This window comes from Schistocerca cancellata, chromosome 11, assembly GCF_023864275.1.
Source record: "Schistocerca cancellata isolate TAMUIC-IGC-003103 chromosome 11, iqSchCanc2.1, whole genome shotgun sequence".
Lineage (NCBI taxonomy): Eukaryota > Metazoa > Arthropoda > Insecta > Orthoptera > Acrididae > Schistocerca > Schistocerca cancellata.
This window is the reverse complement of record NC_064636.1, coordinates 12,681,869-12,704,245: the sequence shown is the minus strand read 5'-3', so window position 1 is coordinate 12,704,245 and position 22,377 is coordinate 12,681,869. Positions and strand designations below refer to the sequence as shown.

General features: G+C 40.4%; 1 protein-coding gene across 1 annotated transcript; it reads left to right on the top strand.

Annotated features, from left to right (window-relative positions):
* The first annotated feature begins 294 nt into the window (after positions 1 to 294).
* Positions 295 to 20,965, top strand: LOC126108758 (peroxynitrite isomerase THAP4-like). Its single transcript, XM_049914106.1, has 3 exons — positions 295 to 548; positions 16,353 to 16,521; positions 19,083 to 20,965. Exons 1-3 carry the CDS (start codon positions 495 to 497, stop codon positions 19,145 to 19,147), a joined length of 288 nt encoding a protein of 95 aa, XP_049770063.1. The 5' UTR covers positions 295 to 494; the 3' UTR covers positions 19,148 to 20,965.
* Positions 20,966 to 22,377: the final 1,412 nt, after the last annotated feature.

Sequence of the window (22,377 nt, the reverse complement as noted above, 5' to 3'; positions counted from 1 at the left end):
GAGTTTTGTTTGTTTGCTTGTAGCATAACTGTAGAGTTGCTCTATTTGAATCTTAATCACATTTTGATATGTAATTGATTTGGGAAACAGTTCTAAGAATGAACATCTTTTAATTGGTCTTATGATAAGTTAATCTTCCGAATTCAGTACGTTGCGCGACTAAGGCTGGAGAAGACGGCACGAGGTGTAATGGCGGAAAAAACACTTGGCCGGCTGCACGTAGTGCACCGGAGAGGCGCGAGAGGGCAGGAGTTTCTGGCCGCAGTACCAACTGCCGCAGACAGATGGCAGGTCGAGTCGCTGCCTTCAGTGCGGAAGTACGGATGGCCGTATTTACATCAGCGCAGGTTACAGTTGACTGTAATTCGTGACATGTCCGTTTAAAATAGGAAATATTGGGTATTTTCGTCTTGAATAAACCAGCAATGTTGTGCTTTTAGTTGTACTTACAAAGAGAAGAAGAGAGGGATGCAGCAAGAAGAATAATACGACTGATGAACTTCTGCAGAGCAAACTGGCAGAATACAAAAGCAACTGCGGTGTGTCAAGTAAGTGCAATTTTCACGCATTAACGTGGATTAGAAAATGTAGGATTCCGCAACGAGTATATCACATAGCAGAGACCTGCAGTATTTTAACTTATTGAAGCTCTTGACGTAATTAGTAGTAGATTGTTGAGGTTAAATTCAGACGTGCAGTATCGGTGCTTTCACAAGTGTAGAGTTGTTGGAAACAGAAAAATGTCATAACTGAGCCCCAAGACAGTCGCGTTTCAATTAGTGGTGTGCAAATCCTGAAGCATGGTTTTCTAATTTTACTTTATTTTTTTTTTTTTACTTGTGTTCAATTTATCGACACGGGACGTGACGTTTCAAAACGAAACAAGACAAACGCAAAAGGAAAGCAAACGGAATGAGGATAGCATAATTGATTTAATTTCTCGTTATTTTACTACTCTTTGTGTAAGATGTTACTGCAGTAAACAATCTCAAGTGCAACTACAGCTTCAGCATGTGTGTAAAATATTGCGATACATTAAACCGAACGGAAATTACGTACCAAGGAGTGAATGTTACTAAAGAGGAGATGCTAAGTTTTTAAATTAAAAATTAAATTGCTTACAAGCAATTCTGTAAGTGGAATGCCACAGATGAGAAGGTATTATTGTGTATTACTCGAACGTGTGTGTTGTCATTATCAGTAATATTTCTACACTTGTGTTGTTTTGCAGATGAACATCTTTTTCATTTTTAAATATAATTGTAACAGACAGTTACTAATTTTTTGCACCTTTAATACACAGCATACGTAATGAGATCAGCCAATTATAATTTCACCGATAAATCAAATCACATTATTCCAGAGCCATTTAAAACTGCGGAACAGATGGATTTGTGATACTTAAACCAGTGCTGCCCCCAACCTCTTTTTGTCAATGTGAACCACTATAGGTACGCAAGGCCATTGCAGAGAGGAAGATGTTTTTGAAATATGCCCCTAGGAAACATGTAAAATAGAAAAATTTTAGTTTTATAACTTAAATAACTTAAGTAACCTACACATCTTGTTAAATTATCTTTTGCTGCTGAATGACAACTGCCTCAAATACTATAGGAACACTTATGATTTATGGTTTCATTAACAGGATGTTAAACATTCTGGGCCACAAGCCTGATATTCTAATTGCAGACGTGAACAGATTTACCTGCCATATGCTGTGGGGGGAAAAACTAGTTTCGCTAACTATTTAAACAAAAATCAGTTATTATTGTACTGTAAATTTTAAGTGGGACAAAAGGTATAAAATATTTTCATCCAGCCCCGTACAGATAACCATGAAAATGAGTGGTGATGGATCATTAATAGCTCCAGAAATGCTTGTGAAACTTAAAACCATTAACATGGAGCACATTCAGTAGATAATTGATGTCTGAATAGTTCACCTGTTTGCTACTAAATTTAGGTTGCGATATTTCCATAATACGTTAATGTGCGGAAATATGTAAAAGATGTCTGCATTATTAATTCATCATGATATGCATATTTCTGGAAATACCGTGGACTTCTTTGATTCTAGTACTTTTTACCTCTCACTATCTTCTAAGAAATGTGCATTCAGGTCCTCACAAACTACCAACTGATTCAGCTTATTTGAGAGATAGCTCAGTAATGCATCTACACTTCTCCAAAATCACGGGAAGTCTTGTAGACCCCTGAAGAGTGTTATAATTAGATGTGTTTTATTCTGCAGTAATAACTAACAAGCTTTTACATTCCAGTCTACACAAACATTGTTTCTTTCTATATTTTTGCTTTTGTATTGCAACTCCTTCTCCTTTGAAGTTAACTGTACACATACATAATGCATGTAATCCATTATATTTAACTTCTCCACCACTGTGAGTTCACGGTGTTGAGAGAGGCACAAAGGGTCACACATCAGAATTTCGCACACCTAGACATAAAAAAGCTCATCTACCTCTCCACGGAGCATCCTAATGTTTTGACAGAACAAACGTTTAACTTAGGTGCAAACTGTACCATATTTTATGGTGCACTGCAGTTCTACTTCCTGTCAAAGCTGACTGTCTGTAATCCGATTCTAACCAAAAGATGTGTTGCATTACGCTTCCTGTAAGATGCTCGGGAAATACGGAATCGTCCGATCCCACCCGTCTACTTTGACCCATGACGTCACAAATATGGCGGAAACGACCATAAACCACGATACCAATATGGTGCATATAAAGTCGTTGCGTACACATTATGAGGACGAAAATACATCGAAAAACAAACACACACAGTTTCCACAAAAGGCCTAAATGACACTAACGGGACAAGCGCGGGAAATGGGGTGCTTTTGGGTAGGGGCAAACGAAATATAAACAAATTTAGGGATCCACCTCCATACAAAACCACACAAAACGACAAAAAAAAACCGACATCACAAAACTCTCCAAATACCACTAACCACAAAATCATCTGGAATCGGACACTTCCCTTGACCTATATAGCTCAACAGCAGCTCCCGATCCCATAAATTAGGATCAAACACTTCCCTTGGCCTATATAACTCAAAAACATCTCCCGATACCAATACCAACATACACAGCCATACATTAGGATCGAACACTTCCATTGACCTGCGCACTGTTAATTTTACCCCTCATATCCATTCCTGAACAAAAACAACAACCGATTACTTTTACTAAAATTACCACACGACGTACAGCGAACAACACTAAATTAACCTTCACGTAAAATCGTTAACTCACTGAAACGAATTCCACTACAAACATAGCCTACACTCGAACAATTCTGGATAATAAGCAAAAGCGAACTGAGCCCATTACAGCACACAAATGAAAACCCTGAACATACCACCAGAGAGCACAGCAAACCACAACACGACGACATCTACAAACACGCCAAAGTCACAAACCAAACTCCATGATGTCACACACGACAACACCCTTATGTTATGTCACGGGTCAAAACCGACGCGTGGGATCAGACGCTTCTGTCGACCCGATGCTCGTCTATTTTCACTCTCTACGCGTCACACTATTCAGATGCATGCTGTGATTAGTGTATCCACTTCTGCCAATTGGAGCGACAGTAACGTCACACACGAGACATTGTTCCAGTCGACAGCAGTTCACTCAGCACCCCGATGACGCGGCTGACAGCTGCGTTTACTCACGGCTGGCTGTGGCACTGCAAAACCTCCGCATTAGAGTGCGCTGTTACTGCTTCTATTTCTTCCACATCAGCTTCCGTACTCTGCTGTAACTTGTTATAACTACTTAAGTTAACCAAGTCCAAAAATCATTCTAGACTCTCTGATCCTCTCTCAGTGGCTTTGTGCATTTGTGACTTCTGTATAAGCTTTGTTATTTGAAGGAATGTAACAGCTGTTGAAGTTTTTTGAGGCATAGTAGATGTATGTGAATTTAGTGGCCTCAAAGGCTGACTGACTCCTGACTGATGATCAGAAAAGGAAAATAAGACACAAACTGGACAAGAACAAACACATGGTTGGAATTCCAAGAGGGTCAGCCAGCTTGCAGGTTTTCTTGCCTGTGATCAGTCTGACTGCTTTTCGTAGCGTCATAACTGCTGCACGGATGTTGTTGTGGTCGTGACCCTCGAGACTGGTTTCGTACGTATCTCCGATCTAGTCTCTCATGTACAAGCCTCTTCATGTCTGAATAACTGCTGCAACCTACATACGTGTCAACCTACCTACTGCATTTGAGGCTTTGTCTCTCTACAAAATTTTTACTGCCAACACTCCCCTCCGTTATCCAATTAACTGTTACTTTATGCCTCATGATATTTCCTGTTACCCTGATTGTACTTTTAGACAGGTGGTGCCATAAATTTTTCTCCACCGAAATTATATACCTCTTTATCGATTATGACCTCCTCCATAATTTTCACGGGATAATTCTATTTGTGGGTCTGCAAGTGATAAACTAATTGTTATAGTGTAGAAGTGCCACATCTATCCCTCATTGTTTTTATTTCATTTGTAGCGAATAGTTTTGGGATCCGCCACACTATTGAACTGGAATGAGACATGTTGCTGGTCAGAGTTGGCAGATCTTCATGAACATCAAGCTGGTAATAGAAAACAATATTGTATGTGTGGGATTTTGTTCAAATGCAAATACCTCCTCATTGGTGAGTGTCTACCCGTCTAATCTTCAGCATTCTTCTGCAGCACTACATTTAAACAGCTACTATTCTCCTCTTGTCTATGCTGCTTATTGTCCATGTTTCACTTCCACATCACGCTATAGTCCAGACAAATATTTCAGTCATCAGTTGGATTTATTTGTATTAATACGAGGTATGTCTTGTGTTAGGATTCTAGGGTAACTTGAGTAACTCCATGTGAAGTAACAAATCACTATTTAGAACTCATCCGTGTGGAGGTCACTGACTAAAACCTGAACATAAATCCAAATGTGCAAAATAAAATAACTAAAACGTAATGCCTCAAGTGGTCGCAGGCTCCTTTCTGTGTCATATACGTCACAATAAGCTGGCAATGAGTTACCTAATTATTCAGCACCTCCCATGAAAGTATAAATTTCACAGCTGAGACCCAAGTAGGTGACATTGTAAACTTACTAGACCTGACCATTAGAATAATGAATAATAGAAATCAGACTGAAATTTATTGTAAATCTACAACACCCACAACTCCTTTCGTCATCCCACAGCCTGAAAATCGCAGCATTCTGGTATGTTGTCAGCAGGAACAGCAATCCAACTACAGCACTCTGAAGATATATGTAAAAAAGAAATTGAAATAATAAATCACTGGTGTAGTAGAGCCCCTGAAAAACTCAAATGATTGCAAAAGAATCACAGCACAAAAAAAACAAACATAAAATAAGATCTCCCATGCAGCACCATGTCAGACTGCCAATGTCTTAATAGGAAAAAGACATAAACATATAATTCAACACACACCACAATATTGGGCAGAAAATCGGGCACCCTTCAAACACTGCAGACCCAGAAGTACCTAAGAAAACAGACTGACTCTATCCCAATTAACAACATATACGACGACATCTGTCATCTTCGTTATATTCTCTCTCTCTCTCTCTCTCTCTCTCTCTCTCTCTCTCTCTCTCTCTGTCTCTCTCTCTCTCTCATATACCACCTAATATTTACCACAAATTTAGTAATTTGTGTGTTTCATTGGTATTTTCTAAATGAGTATTTCACTCATTAGATCCAGTTAAAATGACAGAACAGTTTGGCCCTCATCACAACCTAGTTGGTTATAACATGCAACAGATGGTAACCTGACAAACGTTTAGCTCTGGCATAACCAAAATTCCGCTCTTCTTCTGTCACTCCTTTCATCCTCCATCTCTGGATCCCCAAACCAATTTGTTACTTATGTAAAATTTTAGCAATTTAATTATCACACATCCTGCTTTCGAGGCTGAGTGGAAGCATCGGCACCTGGTTTGATCGCTGGCATAAGGGTGTGGCTGTGTGCAGAGTCATTACAGCGCAGTGTTTGTGTCGGTTGTGTTTGTGTCGGTTGTGTTTGTGTCGGTTGTGTTTGTGTCGGTTGTGTTTGTGTCGGTTGTGTTTGTGTCGGTTGTGTTTGTGTCGGTTGTGTTTGTGTCGGTTGTGTTTGTGTCGGTTGTGTTTGTGTCGGTTGTGTTTGTGTCGGTTGTGTTTGTGTCGGTTGTGTTTGTGTCGGTTGTGTTTGTGTCGGTTGTGTTTGTGTCGGTTGTGTTTGTGTCGGTTGTGTTTGTGTCGGTTGTGTTTGTGTCGGTTGTGTTTGTGTCGGTGTCGTCTTGTTGCGTTTGGCGGTGGGTGTGGTGGAAGGTGTGTGAAGTCGTTGGCAGTGTTTGTAGTTCACGATGTAAGGTTTCGAAGATTTTTCACTGTGTTATCAATTAATTTTTTTTGTTTGTGTGTTTGGCATTTTCGTTAGGCGTTTTTGGTTTGCTGTTTGTGGTGCGGTAAGATGTTTAAGTTATTGTGTGGCTTTTGTTATTAGGTATGGACATGATGTGTGTGTGCGTGCATGTTGTAAGTAATTTTTTTATTTTTTTGTCTGCTCTTTACGAGTTGTGATGTTTTGTGTATTCGTAGTGTGTTGAATGTGTTTTAATTTATGTAGAGATGTTTGATACTTAGATTTTTGAGGTATTGTGCTTTTGGTTTTGGTTTTAGTTTTTGTAGTTGTAGGCATTGGTTTTTTGGTATCAATAGTTGTGGTTGACGTGAGGGAAATGATTGATTCCAATTTTTGTAGTTTTAGCTGTAGATGTTGGGGTTTTGGTATCATCAACTGCGGTTGATGATACCACCGCTGCCACCACCACCACCACTTCTGTACTACCATCTCACAAAAAATCTGGCCAGTCCGAAGACTTTGAGATATGGTGTACACAGAATTATCATGTTCTGATTTTATATCCTCTCTACTTTGATCATCATTATTCTGCTGCCCAAACAGCAAAACTCCTCTACTCCTTTAAGTGTGTCATCTAATCTAATTACCTCAGCATCACCTGATTTAATTCCATTACATTCCATTTTCCTCGTTGTGCTTTTGTTGATGTTTATCTCATATCCTCGTTTCAAGACACAGTCCATTCCCTTCAACTGTTCTTACAAGTTCTTTGAGTCTTTGCCAAAATTGCAATGTCATCGGCAAACCTCAAGTTTTTTATTTCTTTTCACTGTATTTTAATGTCTTCTCTAAATTTTTCTTTTGTTTCCTTTACTGCTTTCACAATGTACAGATTCAATTACATTGAAGATCGGCTACAACACTGTCACACTTGCTTCCCAATCACTGCTTCCCATTTGTGCCCCTTGACTCTTGTAACTGCCATCCTGTTTAAGTAAAATTTGTAAATAGCCTTATGCTTCCTGTATCTTATGCCTGCCACCTTCAGAATATGAAGGAACATGTTCCAGTCAACATTGCCAAAAGCTTCCTCTGAGTCTACAGTTGCTATAAACGTAGGTTTGCTTTTTCTTGACCTAGCTTCTAAGATAAGTCGTAGGATCAGCAATGGCTTGCATGTTCCTACATTTCTACAGAATCCAAACTGATTTTCTCTGAGGTCATCTTCTTCAGTTTTCCCCTACGTCTGTTTTGCAACAGTGTCTTATTAAACTGATAGTTTGATATTTTCACACCTGTGAGCACCTGCTTTCTTTGGAATTGGAATTATTATTTTCTCCTTGATGTCTGAGGGTATTTCGGGTGTGTCATAAATCTTGCCCACGAGGTGAAAGAGTTTTGTCATGGCTGGCTCTCCCAAGGCCGTCAGTAGTTCTAATGGAATTTTGTCTACTCCCGGGACCATGTTTGGACTTGCGTCTTTCAGTGCTATGTCGACCTCTTCACACAGTATCGTATCTGCCTTCTCATCTTCATCTATGCCCTTTCCCATTTCCATAATACTGCCCTAAAGTACATCGCCCTTGTACAGACCCTCTATACTCCTTCCACCTTCCCCTTCTTTGCCTAGAACTAATTTTCCATCTGAGCTCTTGACATTCATACAAGTGGTTCTGTTTTCTCCAAAAGCCTCTTTAATTTTCCCGTAGGTGACATCCATCTTATCACCATTGATTTATGCTTCTACGGCCTTACAGTTGTCCTCTAGCCATTCTTGCTTAGCAGTGTTGCACTGTTGATCTCATTTTTGAAATGTTTGTGTTCCTTTTTGCCTGCTTCATTTGCTGAATTTTTATATTTTCTCCTTTCATCAGTTAAATTCAATATTTCTTGTGTTACCCCAAGATTTCTACTAGCCCTCATATTTCAACCTACTTGATTCTCTGCTTGCTATGCTATTTCATCTCTGAGCCACCCATTCTTCATCTACTGTATTCCTTTCTTGTGTTCTTGTCAATTGTTCTCTAATGCTGTCTCTCAAAGTCTCTACAACGTCTGGTTCTTTCAGTTTATCCAGGTCCCACTTCCTTAAATTCCTACCTTTTGCAGTTTTTGTAGTTTTAACCTATAGTTCATAACCATTAAATTGTGGTCAGAGTCCACATCTGCCCCTGGAAATGTCGTACAATTTAAATCCTGGTTCCCAAATCTGCTTTACCGTTACATAATCAATCTGAAACCTTCCAGTGTCACCAACTCTCTTCAACATGGACAGCCTTCTTCCATGATTAAACCAAGTGTTAGCAATGACTAAGTAATGCTCTGTACAAAATTCTACCAGGTGGCTTCCTCTTTCATTTCTTAGCCACAATCCATATTCACCTACTACATTTCCTTCGCTTCCTTTGCCTTCTACCATATTCCAGTCCCCATGGACTATAAAATTTTGGTCTCCCTTAACTGTCTGAGTAATTTCTTTCCGCTTGTGCTAGATTTCTTCAATCGCTTCATCTGCAGAGCTAGTTGGCATATAAACTTGTTCTACTGTGGTAGACCTTCACTATACTGTTTGTAGTAGCTTATCCACGTTCCAATTTTTTTATTCATTATTAAACCTACTGCTGCATTACCCCTATTTGATTTTGTATTTATAACCCTGTATTCACATCACCAGAAGACCTGTTTCTTGTGCCACCGAACTTCACTAATTTCCACTATATGTAACTTCAACCCATCCATTTCCCTTTTCAAATTTTCTAACGTATCTGCCCAATTCAGGGATCTGACATTCAACGCTCCTAAATGTAGAACCCCAGTTTTGTTTCTCCTGATACTGACACCTTCCTGAGTAGTCCCTGTCCGGAGATCCAGATGAGGAAATATTTTGCATCTATAATATTTTAACCAAGAGGACACCATCGTTATTTAACCATACAGTAAAGCTGCATGCCCTGAGGAAAACTTACAGTTGTAGTTACCCTTTGCTTTCAGCTGTTTGCAGTACAAGCACAGCAAGGCCATTTAGCTTGATGTCACAAGGCTGGTTCAGTCAATCATCCAGACTGTTGGCCCTGAAACTACTGAAAAGGCTGCTGCCCCTCTTCAGGAACCACACGTTTGTCTGGCCTCTCAACAGATACCCCTCGGTTGTGGTTGCACCTGCGGTACCGCTATCTGTATCACTGAGCCATTCGAGCCTTCCCACTGACGGCAAGGTCCGTGGTTCGTGGGGGAGCGAGTACAGAGCTACACAATTACAGTCGCTGACAGCAGTCATTTCGAACACAGTCAAGAGTCGTGAAAACGTACACATTCAGTTCTCGCAGGAAGTAATGAGGATTTAGTTTCTTTCCAGGATAGAAATTAATATTTCTTTAAATAGCGTGCGCACATGTAACATATACCAAATTTATTGATATGCTACAGTGTTCTTACTCTGTGCCTTTTAAGTGCTTTCAAAAAATGTTGTCAGATATTTTATGAAACTGCCGACAACAACACCTTTATCGTTTTGTTTCAGGGTAGCGTCAAGTAATTGCACTGCACTAAAATAGCCGACTTCAGTCTTGTTCTATTTTGTTGATGTCGAAGACCAGGGTGTAGCATATCCTCCCAGTTCCACGTGGTTTGTGGTGACAATAGCTTTTCCACTGTTCAGTCTGATTCGCCCAGAAGTCAACAATGGAGTCTCTATTGATGGACTAAAAGCTCAGATTAGCAAAAGATGGTGAAGGAAATAAGGCCACGCATTTTGAAAGGAACTATCCCAGCATTTTGCTGAAGTGATTTAGGGGAATGATAAATCAGGATGGCTGGACGTGGCTCTGAACCGTTGTCTTCTGAATAAGATTCCAGTGTTCCAGCCACTGCTCCTCCTCACTCGGTACGATTTAGACATAGTAGCCTGTTCGGTGTTCTGGGTGATGTAGACAAAAAATTAATTACCTATTATCTCCATGTCAATAAATGCACACATGAAATTCTGATAGCTATCATTCTATAACTCGGAGCTGCAGCAGTACTAGCAGATGGAAAAATTGCATTTCTATAAATTATGTGTAGTCTGAAATATCCAAACAGCAATAAACAAAGAGGTGGAGAAGATTAATTGAATCGAGTAATCTTTACATTCCTACTGCTGGCGATTATTAAAATCACTGCTCAGTCTTACTGCTATGAGTTACAGGTTGTTTCACTTAATAGGTCAAAAGATAGCTATGAAAATATGGAAACTTATCTGAGAAATAAAGATACTGTGGCACCAGAAGTGAAGAGGCATATGAAGTTTTCACTTTGACACAATAAATGCTGAGTCACATAGCAAGGTTGGATGACATTTCTGGATGAAATGCTGTTCCCATCTTCACTACTTTTACGGACACTTCCATCTCGAATTAAGATCACAAAATATCTCAGTTATGTGTTACAAGCCTACTGTATACATACACTCACCAACGGCCGGATGCCAGAATGCATATCGACATGTACTACATGCGAGACACTTATTTCGGAATGCCACAAAGAATCCGCAATCTAAATGGTACATAAATGTCTGAACAGTACATGCATGCAGTTAACTTATACAAAATGTAGGGGCAAAAACCGTTTTAGTAATTTGAAAATAGTAACTGATAAACTGGGATTACGTTCAATAGAGTTAATGAAGTTGCCTTGATATTTAGAGTTACCTGACACTCTTATAGAAATTCGTGTTCTGATGGTAGCATACAGCCGGCACAAACAGTTGAAAATGATTAGCACCTAACTGTGCAAGTTCGAGAATTTATTTCGAGGTTGCTGTGGGATATACGTGTGTTGTTTATAATGCAAAATGTGAACATTGAATCCTTACAGAATCTGTCCCACCTACAAGTCTCATACCATCTTCCGATTTGTGAAACTTCACCGATCCACCTGCTCGTATAGTTGAGGGTTTAAAACATACCTATTTGTTCTTCCACGAGGAAGTCGTTTTGCTAGAAAGTCCGAAGTTGGCAGCAAGGTGAGTTTAGGTGCACTCCACTTTGCTGCTCTGCATTTGTGGCATGTTTACAGAAGTAGTAAAGCTCTGTATAAAGGAAAGCACGGCCGTCCTACATCCCTGCATTGGTCGCCGTTTGCAGCTCAGGATTGGCAGAGACCGCATCACGTGACATTAGAAGCCATCGTCGGCCCGAGCATTCTACATCTACATCCATACTCCTCAAGCCACCTGACGGTGTGTGGCGGAGGGTACCTTGAGTACCTCTATCGGTTCTCCCTTCTATTCCAGTCTCGTATTGTTCGTGGAAAGAAGGATTGTCGGTATGCTTCTGTGTGGGCTCTAATCTCTCTGATTTTATCCTCACGGTCTCTTCGTGAGATATACGTAGGAGGGAGCAATATACTGCTCGACTCCTCGGTGAAGGTATGTTCTCGAAACTTTAACAAAAGACCGTACCGAGCTACTGAGCGTCTCTCCTGCAGAGTCTTCCACTGGAGTTTATCTATCATCTCCGTAACGCTTTCGCAATTACTAAACGATCCTGTAACGAAGCGCGCTGCTCTCCGTTGGATCTTCTCTATATCTTCTATCGACCCTATCTGGTATGGATCCCACACTGCTGAGCAGTATTCAAGCAGTGGGCGAACAAGCGTACTGTAACCTACTTCCTTTGTTTTCGGATTGCATTTCCTTAGGATTCTTCCAATGAATTTCAGTCTGGCATCTGCTTTACCGACGATCAACATTATATGGTCATTCCATTTTAAATCACTCCTAATGCGTACTCCCAGATAATTTATGGTATTAACTGCTTCCAGTTGCTGACCTGCTATTTTGTAGCTAAATGATAAGGGATCTATCTTTCTGTGTATTCACAGCACATTACACTTATCTACATTGAGATTCAATTGCCATTCCCTGCACCATGTGTCAATTCGCTGCAGATCCTCCTGCATTTCAGTACAATTTTCCATTGTTACAACCTCTCGATACACCACAGCATCATCTGCAAAAAGCCTCAGTGAACTTCCGATGTCATCCACCAGGTCATTTATGTATATTGTGAATAGCAACGGTCCTATGACACTCCCCTGCGGCACACCTGAAATCACTCTTACTTCGGAAGACTTCTCTCCATTGAGAATGACATGCTGCGTCCTGTTGTCTAGGAACTCCTCAATCCAATCACACAATTGGTCTGATAGTCCATATGCTCTTACTTTGTTCATTAAACGACTGTGGGGAACTGTATCGAACGCCTTGCGGAAGCCGAGAAACACGGCATCTACCTGGGAACCCGTGTCTATGGCCCTCTGAGTCTCGTGGACGAATAGCGCGAGCTGGGTTTCACACGACCGTCTTTTTCGAAACCCGTGCTGATTCCTACAGAGTAGATTTCTAGTCTCCAGAAAAGTCATTATACTCGAACACAATACGTGTTCCAAAATTCTACAACTGATCGACGTTAGAGATATAGGTCTATAGTTCTGCACATCTGTTCGACGTCCCTTCTTGAAAACGGGGATGACCTGTGCCCTTTTCCAATCCTTTGGAACGCTGCGCTCTTCTAGAGACATACGGTACACCGCTGCAAGAAGGGGGGCAAGTTCCTTCGCGTACTGTGTGTAAAATCGAACTGGTATCCCATCAGGTCCAGCGGCCTTTCCTCTTTTGAGCGATTTTGATTGTTTCTCTATCCCTCTGTCGTCTATTTCGATATCTACCATTTTGTCATCTGTACGACAATCTAGAGAAGGAACTACAGTGCAGTCTTCCTCTGTGAAACAGCTTTGGAAAAAGACATTTAGTATTTCGGCCTTTAGTCTGTCATCCTCTGTTTCAGTACCGTTTTGGTCACAGAGTGTCTGGACATTTTGTTTTGATCCACCTACTGCTTTGACATAAGGCCAAAATTTCTTAGGATTTTCTGCCAAGTCAGTACGTAGAACTTTACTTTCGAATTCATTGAACGCCTCTCGCATAGCCCTCCTCACACTACATTTCGCTTCGCGTAATTTTTTTTTTTTTTGTCGGCAAGGCTTTGGCTATGTTTATGTTTGCTGTGAAGTTCCCTTTGCTTCCGCAGCAGTTTTCTAACTCTGTTGTTGTACCACGGTGGCCCTCTTCCATCTCTTACGATCTTGCTTGGCACGTACTCATCTAACGCATAATGTACGATGGTTTTGAATTTTGTCCACTGATCCTCAACACTATCTGTGCTTGAGACAAAACTTTTGTGTTGAGCCAACAGGTACTCTGAAATCTGCTTTTTGTCACTTTTTCTAAACAGAAAAATCTTCGTACCCTTCTTAATATTTCTATTTATGGCTGAAATCATCGATGCTGTAACCGCTTTATGATCGCTGATTCCCTGTTCTGCGTTAACTTTTTCAAATAGTTCGGGTCTGTTTGTCACCAGAAGGTCTAATACGTTATCGCCACGAGTCGGTTCTCTGTTTAACTGCTCAAGGTAGTTTTCAGATAAAGCACTTAAAAAAATTTCACTGGATTCTTTGTCCCTGCCACCCGTTATGAATGTTTGAGTCTCCCTGTCCACATCTGGCAAATTAAAATCTCCACCCAGAACTATAAAATGGTGGGGAAATCTACTCGAAATATTTTGCAAATTATCCTTCAGGTGCTCAGCCACAGCAGCTGTTGAGCCAGGGGGCCTATAGAGACATCCAATTACCATCCCGTGACCTTCACCCAAATCATTTCACATTTCGGATCTCCGTCAATTTCCTTCGATACTATTGCACTTCTTGTCGCTATAAACACGCCTCCCCCTTCACTGTCAAGCCTGTCTCTGCGGTATATATTCCAATCTGAGTTCAGGATTTCATTACTGTTTACGTCTGGTTTCAGCCAACTTTCTGTCCCTAGTACTATATGGGTGTTGTGACCGTTTATTAATGAGAGCAGTTCTGGGACCTTTCTATAGACGCTCCTGCAGTTTACTATTAGCACATTAATATTGTTATTCCCTGTTGCATTTTGCCTACTCCTGCCTTGCCACGTTTCAGGAGGCGTCTTGTCGGGCCTAGGGAGGGAATTCTCTAACCTAAAAAACCCCCATGTGCACTCCACACGTACTCCGCTACCCTTGTAGCCGCTTCCGGCGTGTAGCGCACGCCTGACCTATTCAGGGGAACCCTACATTTCTCCACCCGATAGCGGAGGTCTAGAAATTTGCACCCCAGATCTCCGCAGAATCATCTGAGCCTCTGGTTTAAGCCTTCCACTCGGCTCCAAACCAGAGGACCGCGATCGGTTCTGGGAACGATACTACAAATACTTAGCTCTGATTCCACCCCGCGAGCGAGGCTTTCCGCCTTCACCAATTCCGCCAACCGCCTGGACGAACTGAGGATGACCTCTGAACCCAGGCGGCAGGAGTCATTGGTGCCGACATGAGCAACAATTTGCAGTCGGGTGCACCCAGTGCTCTCTATCGCCACCGGCAGGGCCTCCTCCACATCTCGGATGAGACCCCCGGCAAGCAGACAGAGTGAACACTGGCCTTCTTCCCCGACCTTCCCGCTATTTCCCTAAGGGGCTCCATCACCCGCCTAACGTTGGAGCTCCCAATAACTAATAAACCCCTCCCCCCGTGTGCCTGCTCGGACCTTGGTGAAGGAGCAGCCACATGTCCACTCACAGGAAGAGCGGGCGATTGTGTGTGAAGCATGGGACGTGTTGTGTATTTTCGGAGTTTTAAGTAGAATAATGCCTCAGTGCTGTGCTTTCGGCTGTTTGTTTCGAGGCGAAAAGGGAGGAGAACTGTACAGGATTCCTTCGGAAGGGAGAGATGCGACAAGGAGGAGAATATGGCTGATGAAACTCAGCAGAACCTGATGAAAATCAGCAGAACCAACTGGCAACCCACAAGAGACTCTAGCTGGTGTGCAGTAAGCACAGTTTGTATTGATTAGCACAAATCATCTTAGGGCTTAAGACTCACTGTGTAATAAACTTGCTGTTTTTTGACTTACTTCGCGATCAGATTTGGTTCATCATTATACGTGGTTAGCCTAAAGCCGCCAACGTTGTTTTTAAAAGGTATGTCGATTTCAAGCCTTTTTTTTTGCCAAAAGTAGTGAAAATTGTGCGTTTCTAGTAGACCTGTAATGTACAGACTGCTGTAAGGGTGTATTTTTTGCAGCACAAAAGATGAAATAGCTAAACGTTGTTTTTTTGTTGCATATTCAGTGTGTAGGCCTAACTGTTGAAGATGAAAAATGCAACATTTGGATGTTTTAGAGTACGTTGTTGCATCCTCCGAAAATTAAGCTACTATGGCTAACTGTTTTTTAAAGACGAATTAACAATGTATTGTTTCCAGTAAGTTTCGTGAAAATAATTGGTGTGATAGTGATGTTCTTTGTCAAATTGCCTATTATTTGCTTTTAACAGTGTAAGTCTACCGTTTTAACAATCATTGAAATAAATGAAAAGAAAAGCATAGCTGAATTGCAACGTCAATCTTAACAGTACAGGATATTTTAATTACTTCTTTTAATACAGCTTCTTGTACAATCGGCAGTCTCAGATGGCAATACTAGGTAGGCCTACAATATGCGCATCACACAATACTTGTTGTTACACAGCAAACCTAAACCTACACAGGAAATATGAATCTTATGAAAAATAAACTTGAATGAATATACAATACATTGCCTGAAAGATGTTAGTTATCTCATGTAAAATGAAATTTTTTTCAATTACTTTGCAGGTAGAAGCTGAGAGACTGATCAATGTTGCAGTGTTTCTGTACAGCTACCGTACCTAATTCATGTTCCTCTGAGCTTCTTGCACTGCATGTAGTTGAGTAGTGTGTGCTCAGTTCTATCGATATTGCTGATTCGTATATTTCATATTATAAACTACTGCTATAATGAATAGTTTTGAAATTTTTATATCACAATGTTTGTATTTAAATTGGCTGATAGTACTGTTTCTGTTTACCAGACTCACTTCACTCCAGACCAGTTTGAAGCCAACAGAGCTGATGGAGTGGAAAAACTTAAACCAAATGCTGTGCCAACCATATTCTGTCACCGTAAGCCACCAGTGGTACGTAAAGCTACTGCTGAGAGGAAACCTGTGGGCCTACTAGAGAAACGTACTGAGGTTACGGGTAACTGGAAAATAACATTCAGTGCATCAGTAGCTTTTTACACATGTCATGCTGTCACTTGCTGCTGAATTGTGATGACACTCTGAAAATCCTGTGTGACTGCTAACAGTTCACATTAGTTGCTTTAATCCGAAGGACACACAAAATTTCCCTTTACAACATTGTGCTTGCAGACACTAGGCTTACTTCTATCGTAGAACTTGTCATAGGAATACTTTGTCAGTTGAGTACAATAAGCATATACCTTTCTAAAAGTTGTAGTAAATACGTGGCCCAGAGTTTCATCTTCAGAAATTATGTTTCCTACTCTCATTTTAATCCTGAGTTGTGTACAGGAACATACTCAAATATTTCATTCACAACAGCTGTATATTTTTCAAACTGGCATGTCCAGGGTCTGTTGATGGAGGGAACAAAATACTTTGCCACAAGGTAATTTAGTGAACAGGACCACATATCTTACATACACAGTCCACTTGTATTGGTATCTGATGAAAGAAACGGTAATGTCTTTCCTCAGTCCTTTCTGCTATATCATTCTACTGCTTGCCACTGAATACAGTATATACTGTATTTCTAATGTACAGTTAAACATTATACCTAAATGAGAAAATAGAAGCTTTGATTTGTTACCATAGCTGGTTAAAGTTTACTTAAGAGTTTCCCCTTGTCATTCATGTTTTTAAAACTTTGTAATCAGAGTTTTGCGTTTATTGGCAATATGTGCCACAACAGGTGCTAAGATATCTAATCTTGTGGTTAGGTTTGGCCGTGATAAATCATTTATTGCAAATAATGTTTACTTGCACTTAACTGTAATCCCCACTACAACCCACATCAGAAAGTACAACTGGTCACACAGCTAGTATAGTTTTTATATTCAAGCCTCACATGCTCTATTATGATTGAAGTGTTGTTGTGAATTCAGTATAATTGGTCATCTACAATTTCACTTTTTTTTTTTTTTTTGTCATCAGTCTACTGACTGGTTTGATGCGGCCCGCCACGAATTCCTTTCCTGTGCTAACCTCTTCATCTCAGAGTAGCACTTGCAATCTACGTCCTCAATTATTTGCTTGACGTATTCCAATCTCTGTCTTCCTCTACAGTTTCTGCCTTCTACAGCTCCCTCTAGTACCATGGAAGTCACTCCCTCATGTCTTAGCAGATGTCCTATCATCCTGTCCCTTCTCCTTATCAGTGTTTTCCACATATTCCTTTCCTCTCCGATTCTGCGTAGAACCTCCTCATTCCTTACCTTATCAGTCCACCTAATTTTCAACATTCGTCTATAGCACCACATCTCAAATGCTTCGATTCTCTTCTGTTCCGGTTTTCCCACAGTCCATGTTTCACTACCGTACAGTGCTGTACTCCAGACGTACATCCTCAGAAATATCTTCCTCACATTAAGGCCGGTATTTGATACTAGTAGACTTCTCTTGGCCAAAAATGCCTTTTTTTGCCATAGCAAGTCTGCTTTTGATGTCCTCCTTGCTCCGTCCGTCATTGGTTATTTTACTGCCTAGGTAGCAGAATTCCTTAACTTCATTGACTTCGTGACCATCAATCCTGATGTTAAGTTTCTCGCTGTTCTCATTTCTACTACTTCTCATTACCTTTGTCTTTCTCAGATTTACTCTCAAACCATACTGTGTACTCATTAGACTGTTCATTCCATTCAGCAGATCATTTAATTCTTCTTCACTTTCACTCAGGATAGCAATGTCATCAGCGAATCGTATCATTGATATCCTTTCACCTTGCATTTTAATTCCACTCCTGAACCTTTCTTTTATTTCCATCATTGCTTCCTCGATGTACAGATTGAAGAGTAGGGGCGAAAGGCTACAGCCTTGTCTTACACCCTTCTTAATACGAGCACTTCGCTCTTGATCGTCCACTCTTATTATTCCCTCTTGGTTGTTGTACATATTGTATATGACCCGTCTCTCCCTATAGCTTACCCCTACTTTTTTCAGAATCTCGAACAGCTCGCACCATTTTATATTGTCGAATGCTTTTCCAGGTCGACAAATCCTATGAAAGTGTCTTGATTTTTCTTTAGTCTTGCTTCCATTATTAGCCGTAGCGTCGGAATTGCCTCTCTCGTCCCTTTACTTTTCCTAAAGCCAAACTGGTCGTCACCTAGCGCATTCTCAGTTTTCTTTTCCATTCTTCTGCATATTATTCTTGTAAGCAGCTTCGATGCATGAGCTGTTAAGCTGATTGTGCAATAATTCTCGCACTTGTCAGCTCTTGCCGTCTTCGGAATTGTGTGGATGATGCTTTTCCAAAAGTCAGATTGTATATCGCCAGACTCACTTTAGTATATGGCATTAATTTTGCATTTCATAGTAGTAAGCGCACACCTGGAATAATACCACTCAGATTGTCATAATTTGCTTCTGTGCTTCGAAACTAACATTTTGTCACCTTATGTATCCTTAAATCGCATACGATAGTATATTGAGAAACAATCCCTGGCCACTTAAAAACATATTATAATGTTAAATGCTTTTTATTTTTGAATATTGTAATATTGCAAATTTGTGTTCCAGAGGCTGGACAGCCTTCAAATGTGACCACAATGGCATCAATCCTGCAGAGAACTTGGACCCAATAGAAGATGAAGTCACCACCCTGAAGAACGGAGTAAAACAGCTTCATGCTGAAATTGAAGTTTTAAACTGAAAACTCAACCTCTCTTCTTTTGTGCCTTTTACTAAAGACAACCTCCTCGCCGGTGTGCATGGTTTATTCGGCGCAGATTAGTTTGCAATATTAACAAAGGGGAAACACTGCAGTAAGGGCTGAAAGTTAGACTAACTTGTGGTGGTATAGGGTACAAAGTACTGCTGGAAAATAAACTTCCATTTCCTTCAGACAGAACCGTGAGATGTTCGCTACAGAATGTAAAATTTAGACCTGGTGTGCTGAAGGAGCTAATGAGTTCCCTGAAAGTCAAGCTTGCCCTCTTGTTACCAGGGGAGAAACACCGTGTTCTCGTGATGGATGAAGTTAGTATGACTCCATCATTCGAATATGATCGAAGCAATGGCTGCATCATTGGTAATGATACGACACACCTCCATCAAATCTTGCCCTTGCAACAACTACAGCTTCTCGTGCATTAGTTTTTATGCTGGGTCTACCTCAAGGTGGAAACAAATAATAGATTACCATTACAGAGGGCCATCTTTTCCCAGTTCTCATGTCAGTGCTTTAACCACAGCTTGGTTTGTAAAGACGTTCGTAAGTGGTCTTGCCTCATGACATCCAGAGCTCCAGTTGTGGCTCTGAGTTGTTCTGATGAACAAACATACAGTGAGGCTCTCTGTCATCTTTAGGACACTCTGTGATTATTTAAAAACTTGGAAATTGGCCTGAACAGTGCCTGGAAACCAATTCAGTCCGGCGTAGTTTTGATAACTGCCAGTATTTTGGAATTTTAGGACACATTCCTGAATGAGAAGAAATATAAATTTTTGCTGTCGAGTAGATTTACAAAAGATCCTTAGAAAATCTGTTTTCAATGGTCAGGTTCAAAAGTCCCATACCAGCACCACAAGAGTAGAAATTGGCACTGAGGGTTATTGCTCTTTCTCTGATCTTTATTACTGTCACAGATAATAATGAAAATAAAATTAATGGGGGAATCGCTAAGTGAAGATGAGGATAAGTGTTCTGAGGAAGTTGATGACCCCCTTTGTAACGCTGTGTGTGGTGATGAGCACCAGTCCCTCTACTATTTATGTGGTCACACTGTTAGGCAAGCTAAGAAGCGTCATGAACTTTGCAAATTTTTCGAGGGGAGCCCAATAGCGTCCAGAGAAAATGTCTGTATGTCTGTGAACGTGCTTTTACAACTAAAATCCTTTACAGAGACCTCACTTATTGAGCCACCAAGTGAGGTTTTGTGTGTATTTCAAAAGGCAGAGGTGTAGTTGAGAAGCAAACAACAAGATGTTACTCTCAGGTGAATTGTTGCTCTCTGATGTAGCCACTTCCGTGTTTTCCCAGCCTGCCACAGTGTACAGGAGAAAATAATTCAGTTTCCTGGCAACAAGAATTCATCTGCTTCTAAGGGAGGCAAATAAGATATAAGGTTTAGTAACACAAGGCAGTAGAAGCAGGCCATGAGGAAAGGAAAGTTGTGCAGAAACTGACTTCCAAAATCACTTTTTACTAGATGATTTGAAAAATTGACATACATTATTAGCATGTTGAGACATAAAATCTGTGTTAACGATTTTTCTTCAAATGTTCTCATTTTTCTTTTACGTACAGTTACTTTTATATTTTTGTTTTACGTTTCTTTCTCAGAGTGTGGAGTGCTTTTATTATCTCGTGTAATACTTGCTACATTCTGCAAGTAGAGTATACCCCTGTCAAGGGTTCAGAATGATGCATATATAAATAAAAACTTCATCTTTCAACCTGTGTACATATTTGACTTTTGTGATTTGCCATCACTTTTGTTTTTCTTGTAATTCATTTGCTTTCTTTAGTTTTTGTTTCTCTGAATTTCAATAGCCTTTTATACGTACGGTGTATCTACATCAATCAATACAGAAGGAAGTCTGTAAAGTTTCCCTCCCTTCTCAGCTCAAAAAGTACAGCCAAAGCCACAGCACGTAACATAACTGGAAGTGAAACTTTCGAAACTACAACACTTCTGCTGCATATGCAAACTAAGTTGACCATATGTGGGAAATGACTCTGACTCTACGTTTGCAGCCATTGCACTGTGTCAGCTTAGTTTGTGGAAATGGAGAGGTTGCCTGGGAGCGGCAGAAAACAGGCGTTACTGCGCACACGCAGCTGGGATGACGTGCACGGTGCTTGCTCAGCACGTACGCTTTTCCTCGCATTTGTGTTTGAAATTTCTTGCGTATTAAGGCGTCGTGTGAAGCACTGCGTCATGTTGTTCAGAGGGGACATAGGGAGTTATTGTACTTAGGGCAATTGTTTTACCATTTCCTATCCGGATAAGGAGTGCAAAAATAAGGAAGCAGGTCTGGCGTAATATTCAATTTACAACTAGAGTATTCAGCTCAAAGTACCCCAATATTTTTCTATGTGATGACTTGAACATAGATTTTATTTGTTTGTACCCTGCAATACTGCTATGTAGTATTTCTGATCAGGTTTCTGTCTTCACACACTGGAAAAAGCTAGTAAAAAAGGATATAAATTTCTTGCAAAAAAAGTGAATGAACTAGAAAGAAAGAACTAGTTACTTGTACACACTGGAACCATGGATAATAAGTTATTTCAAGACTATTTTAAAGTGTATAAAAAGTGTAAAAAGTTATCTGTGAAGTGCCGAGAAACTGTACAGTTGGCAGTGTATGTTGTGCTCTAGGAACAAATAGAAAGCCATGTGTGGAGTTACAGTAATGAGGCAATGTGCTGCCAGTCTATAATTTACCACAGAACGGCATTCTGTAAATTTAAGATGAAGACGACATAAATTATTAAATAACCACAAGTATAGAGGAGGTAACGGACAAGTGCTGAAACACGTCTCGATCGAAACACATTGTTTCACCGAAGGAAGACTTGTAAAATTCTGCTAAAGCTGTTAATATATTTGAAATGAAATACTTTATGCATAACTGCTTACCAAATTTGCCTGCTTAGTCATCTTCAAATGAATGTTTATGTATGCTGGTACACAGATAGTGTTAAGAGATATTATTATATCATAAAAGAAACAGGACATCGGAGAATGTTCCAAGTGCATGTGAAGTTCGTAAACCATACTAAAATACACTCCTGGAAATTGAAATAAGAACACCGTGAATTCATCGTCCCAGGAAGGGGAAACTTTATTGACACATTCCTGGGGTC

Bases quoted from the DNA above. Each gene is read 5' to 3' on its own strand.
- LOC126108758 (XM_049914106.1), top strand. From the start codon at position 495: ATGAACTTCTGCAGAGCAAACTGGCAGAATACAAAAGCAACTGCGGTG. The intron at 549-16,352 runs GTAAGTGCAATT...TCTGTTTACCAG, and splicing joins AAGCAACTGCGGTGTGTCAA to ACTCACTTCACTCCAGACCA. The intron at 16,522-19,082 runs GTAACTGGAAAA...TTTGTGTTCCAG, and splicing joins GAAACGTACTGAGGTTACGG to AGGCTGGACAGCCTTCAAAT.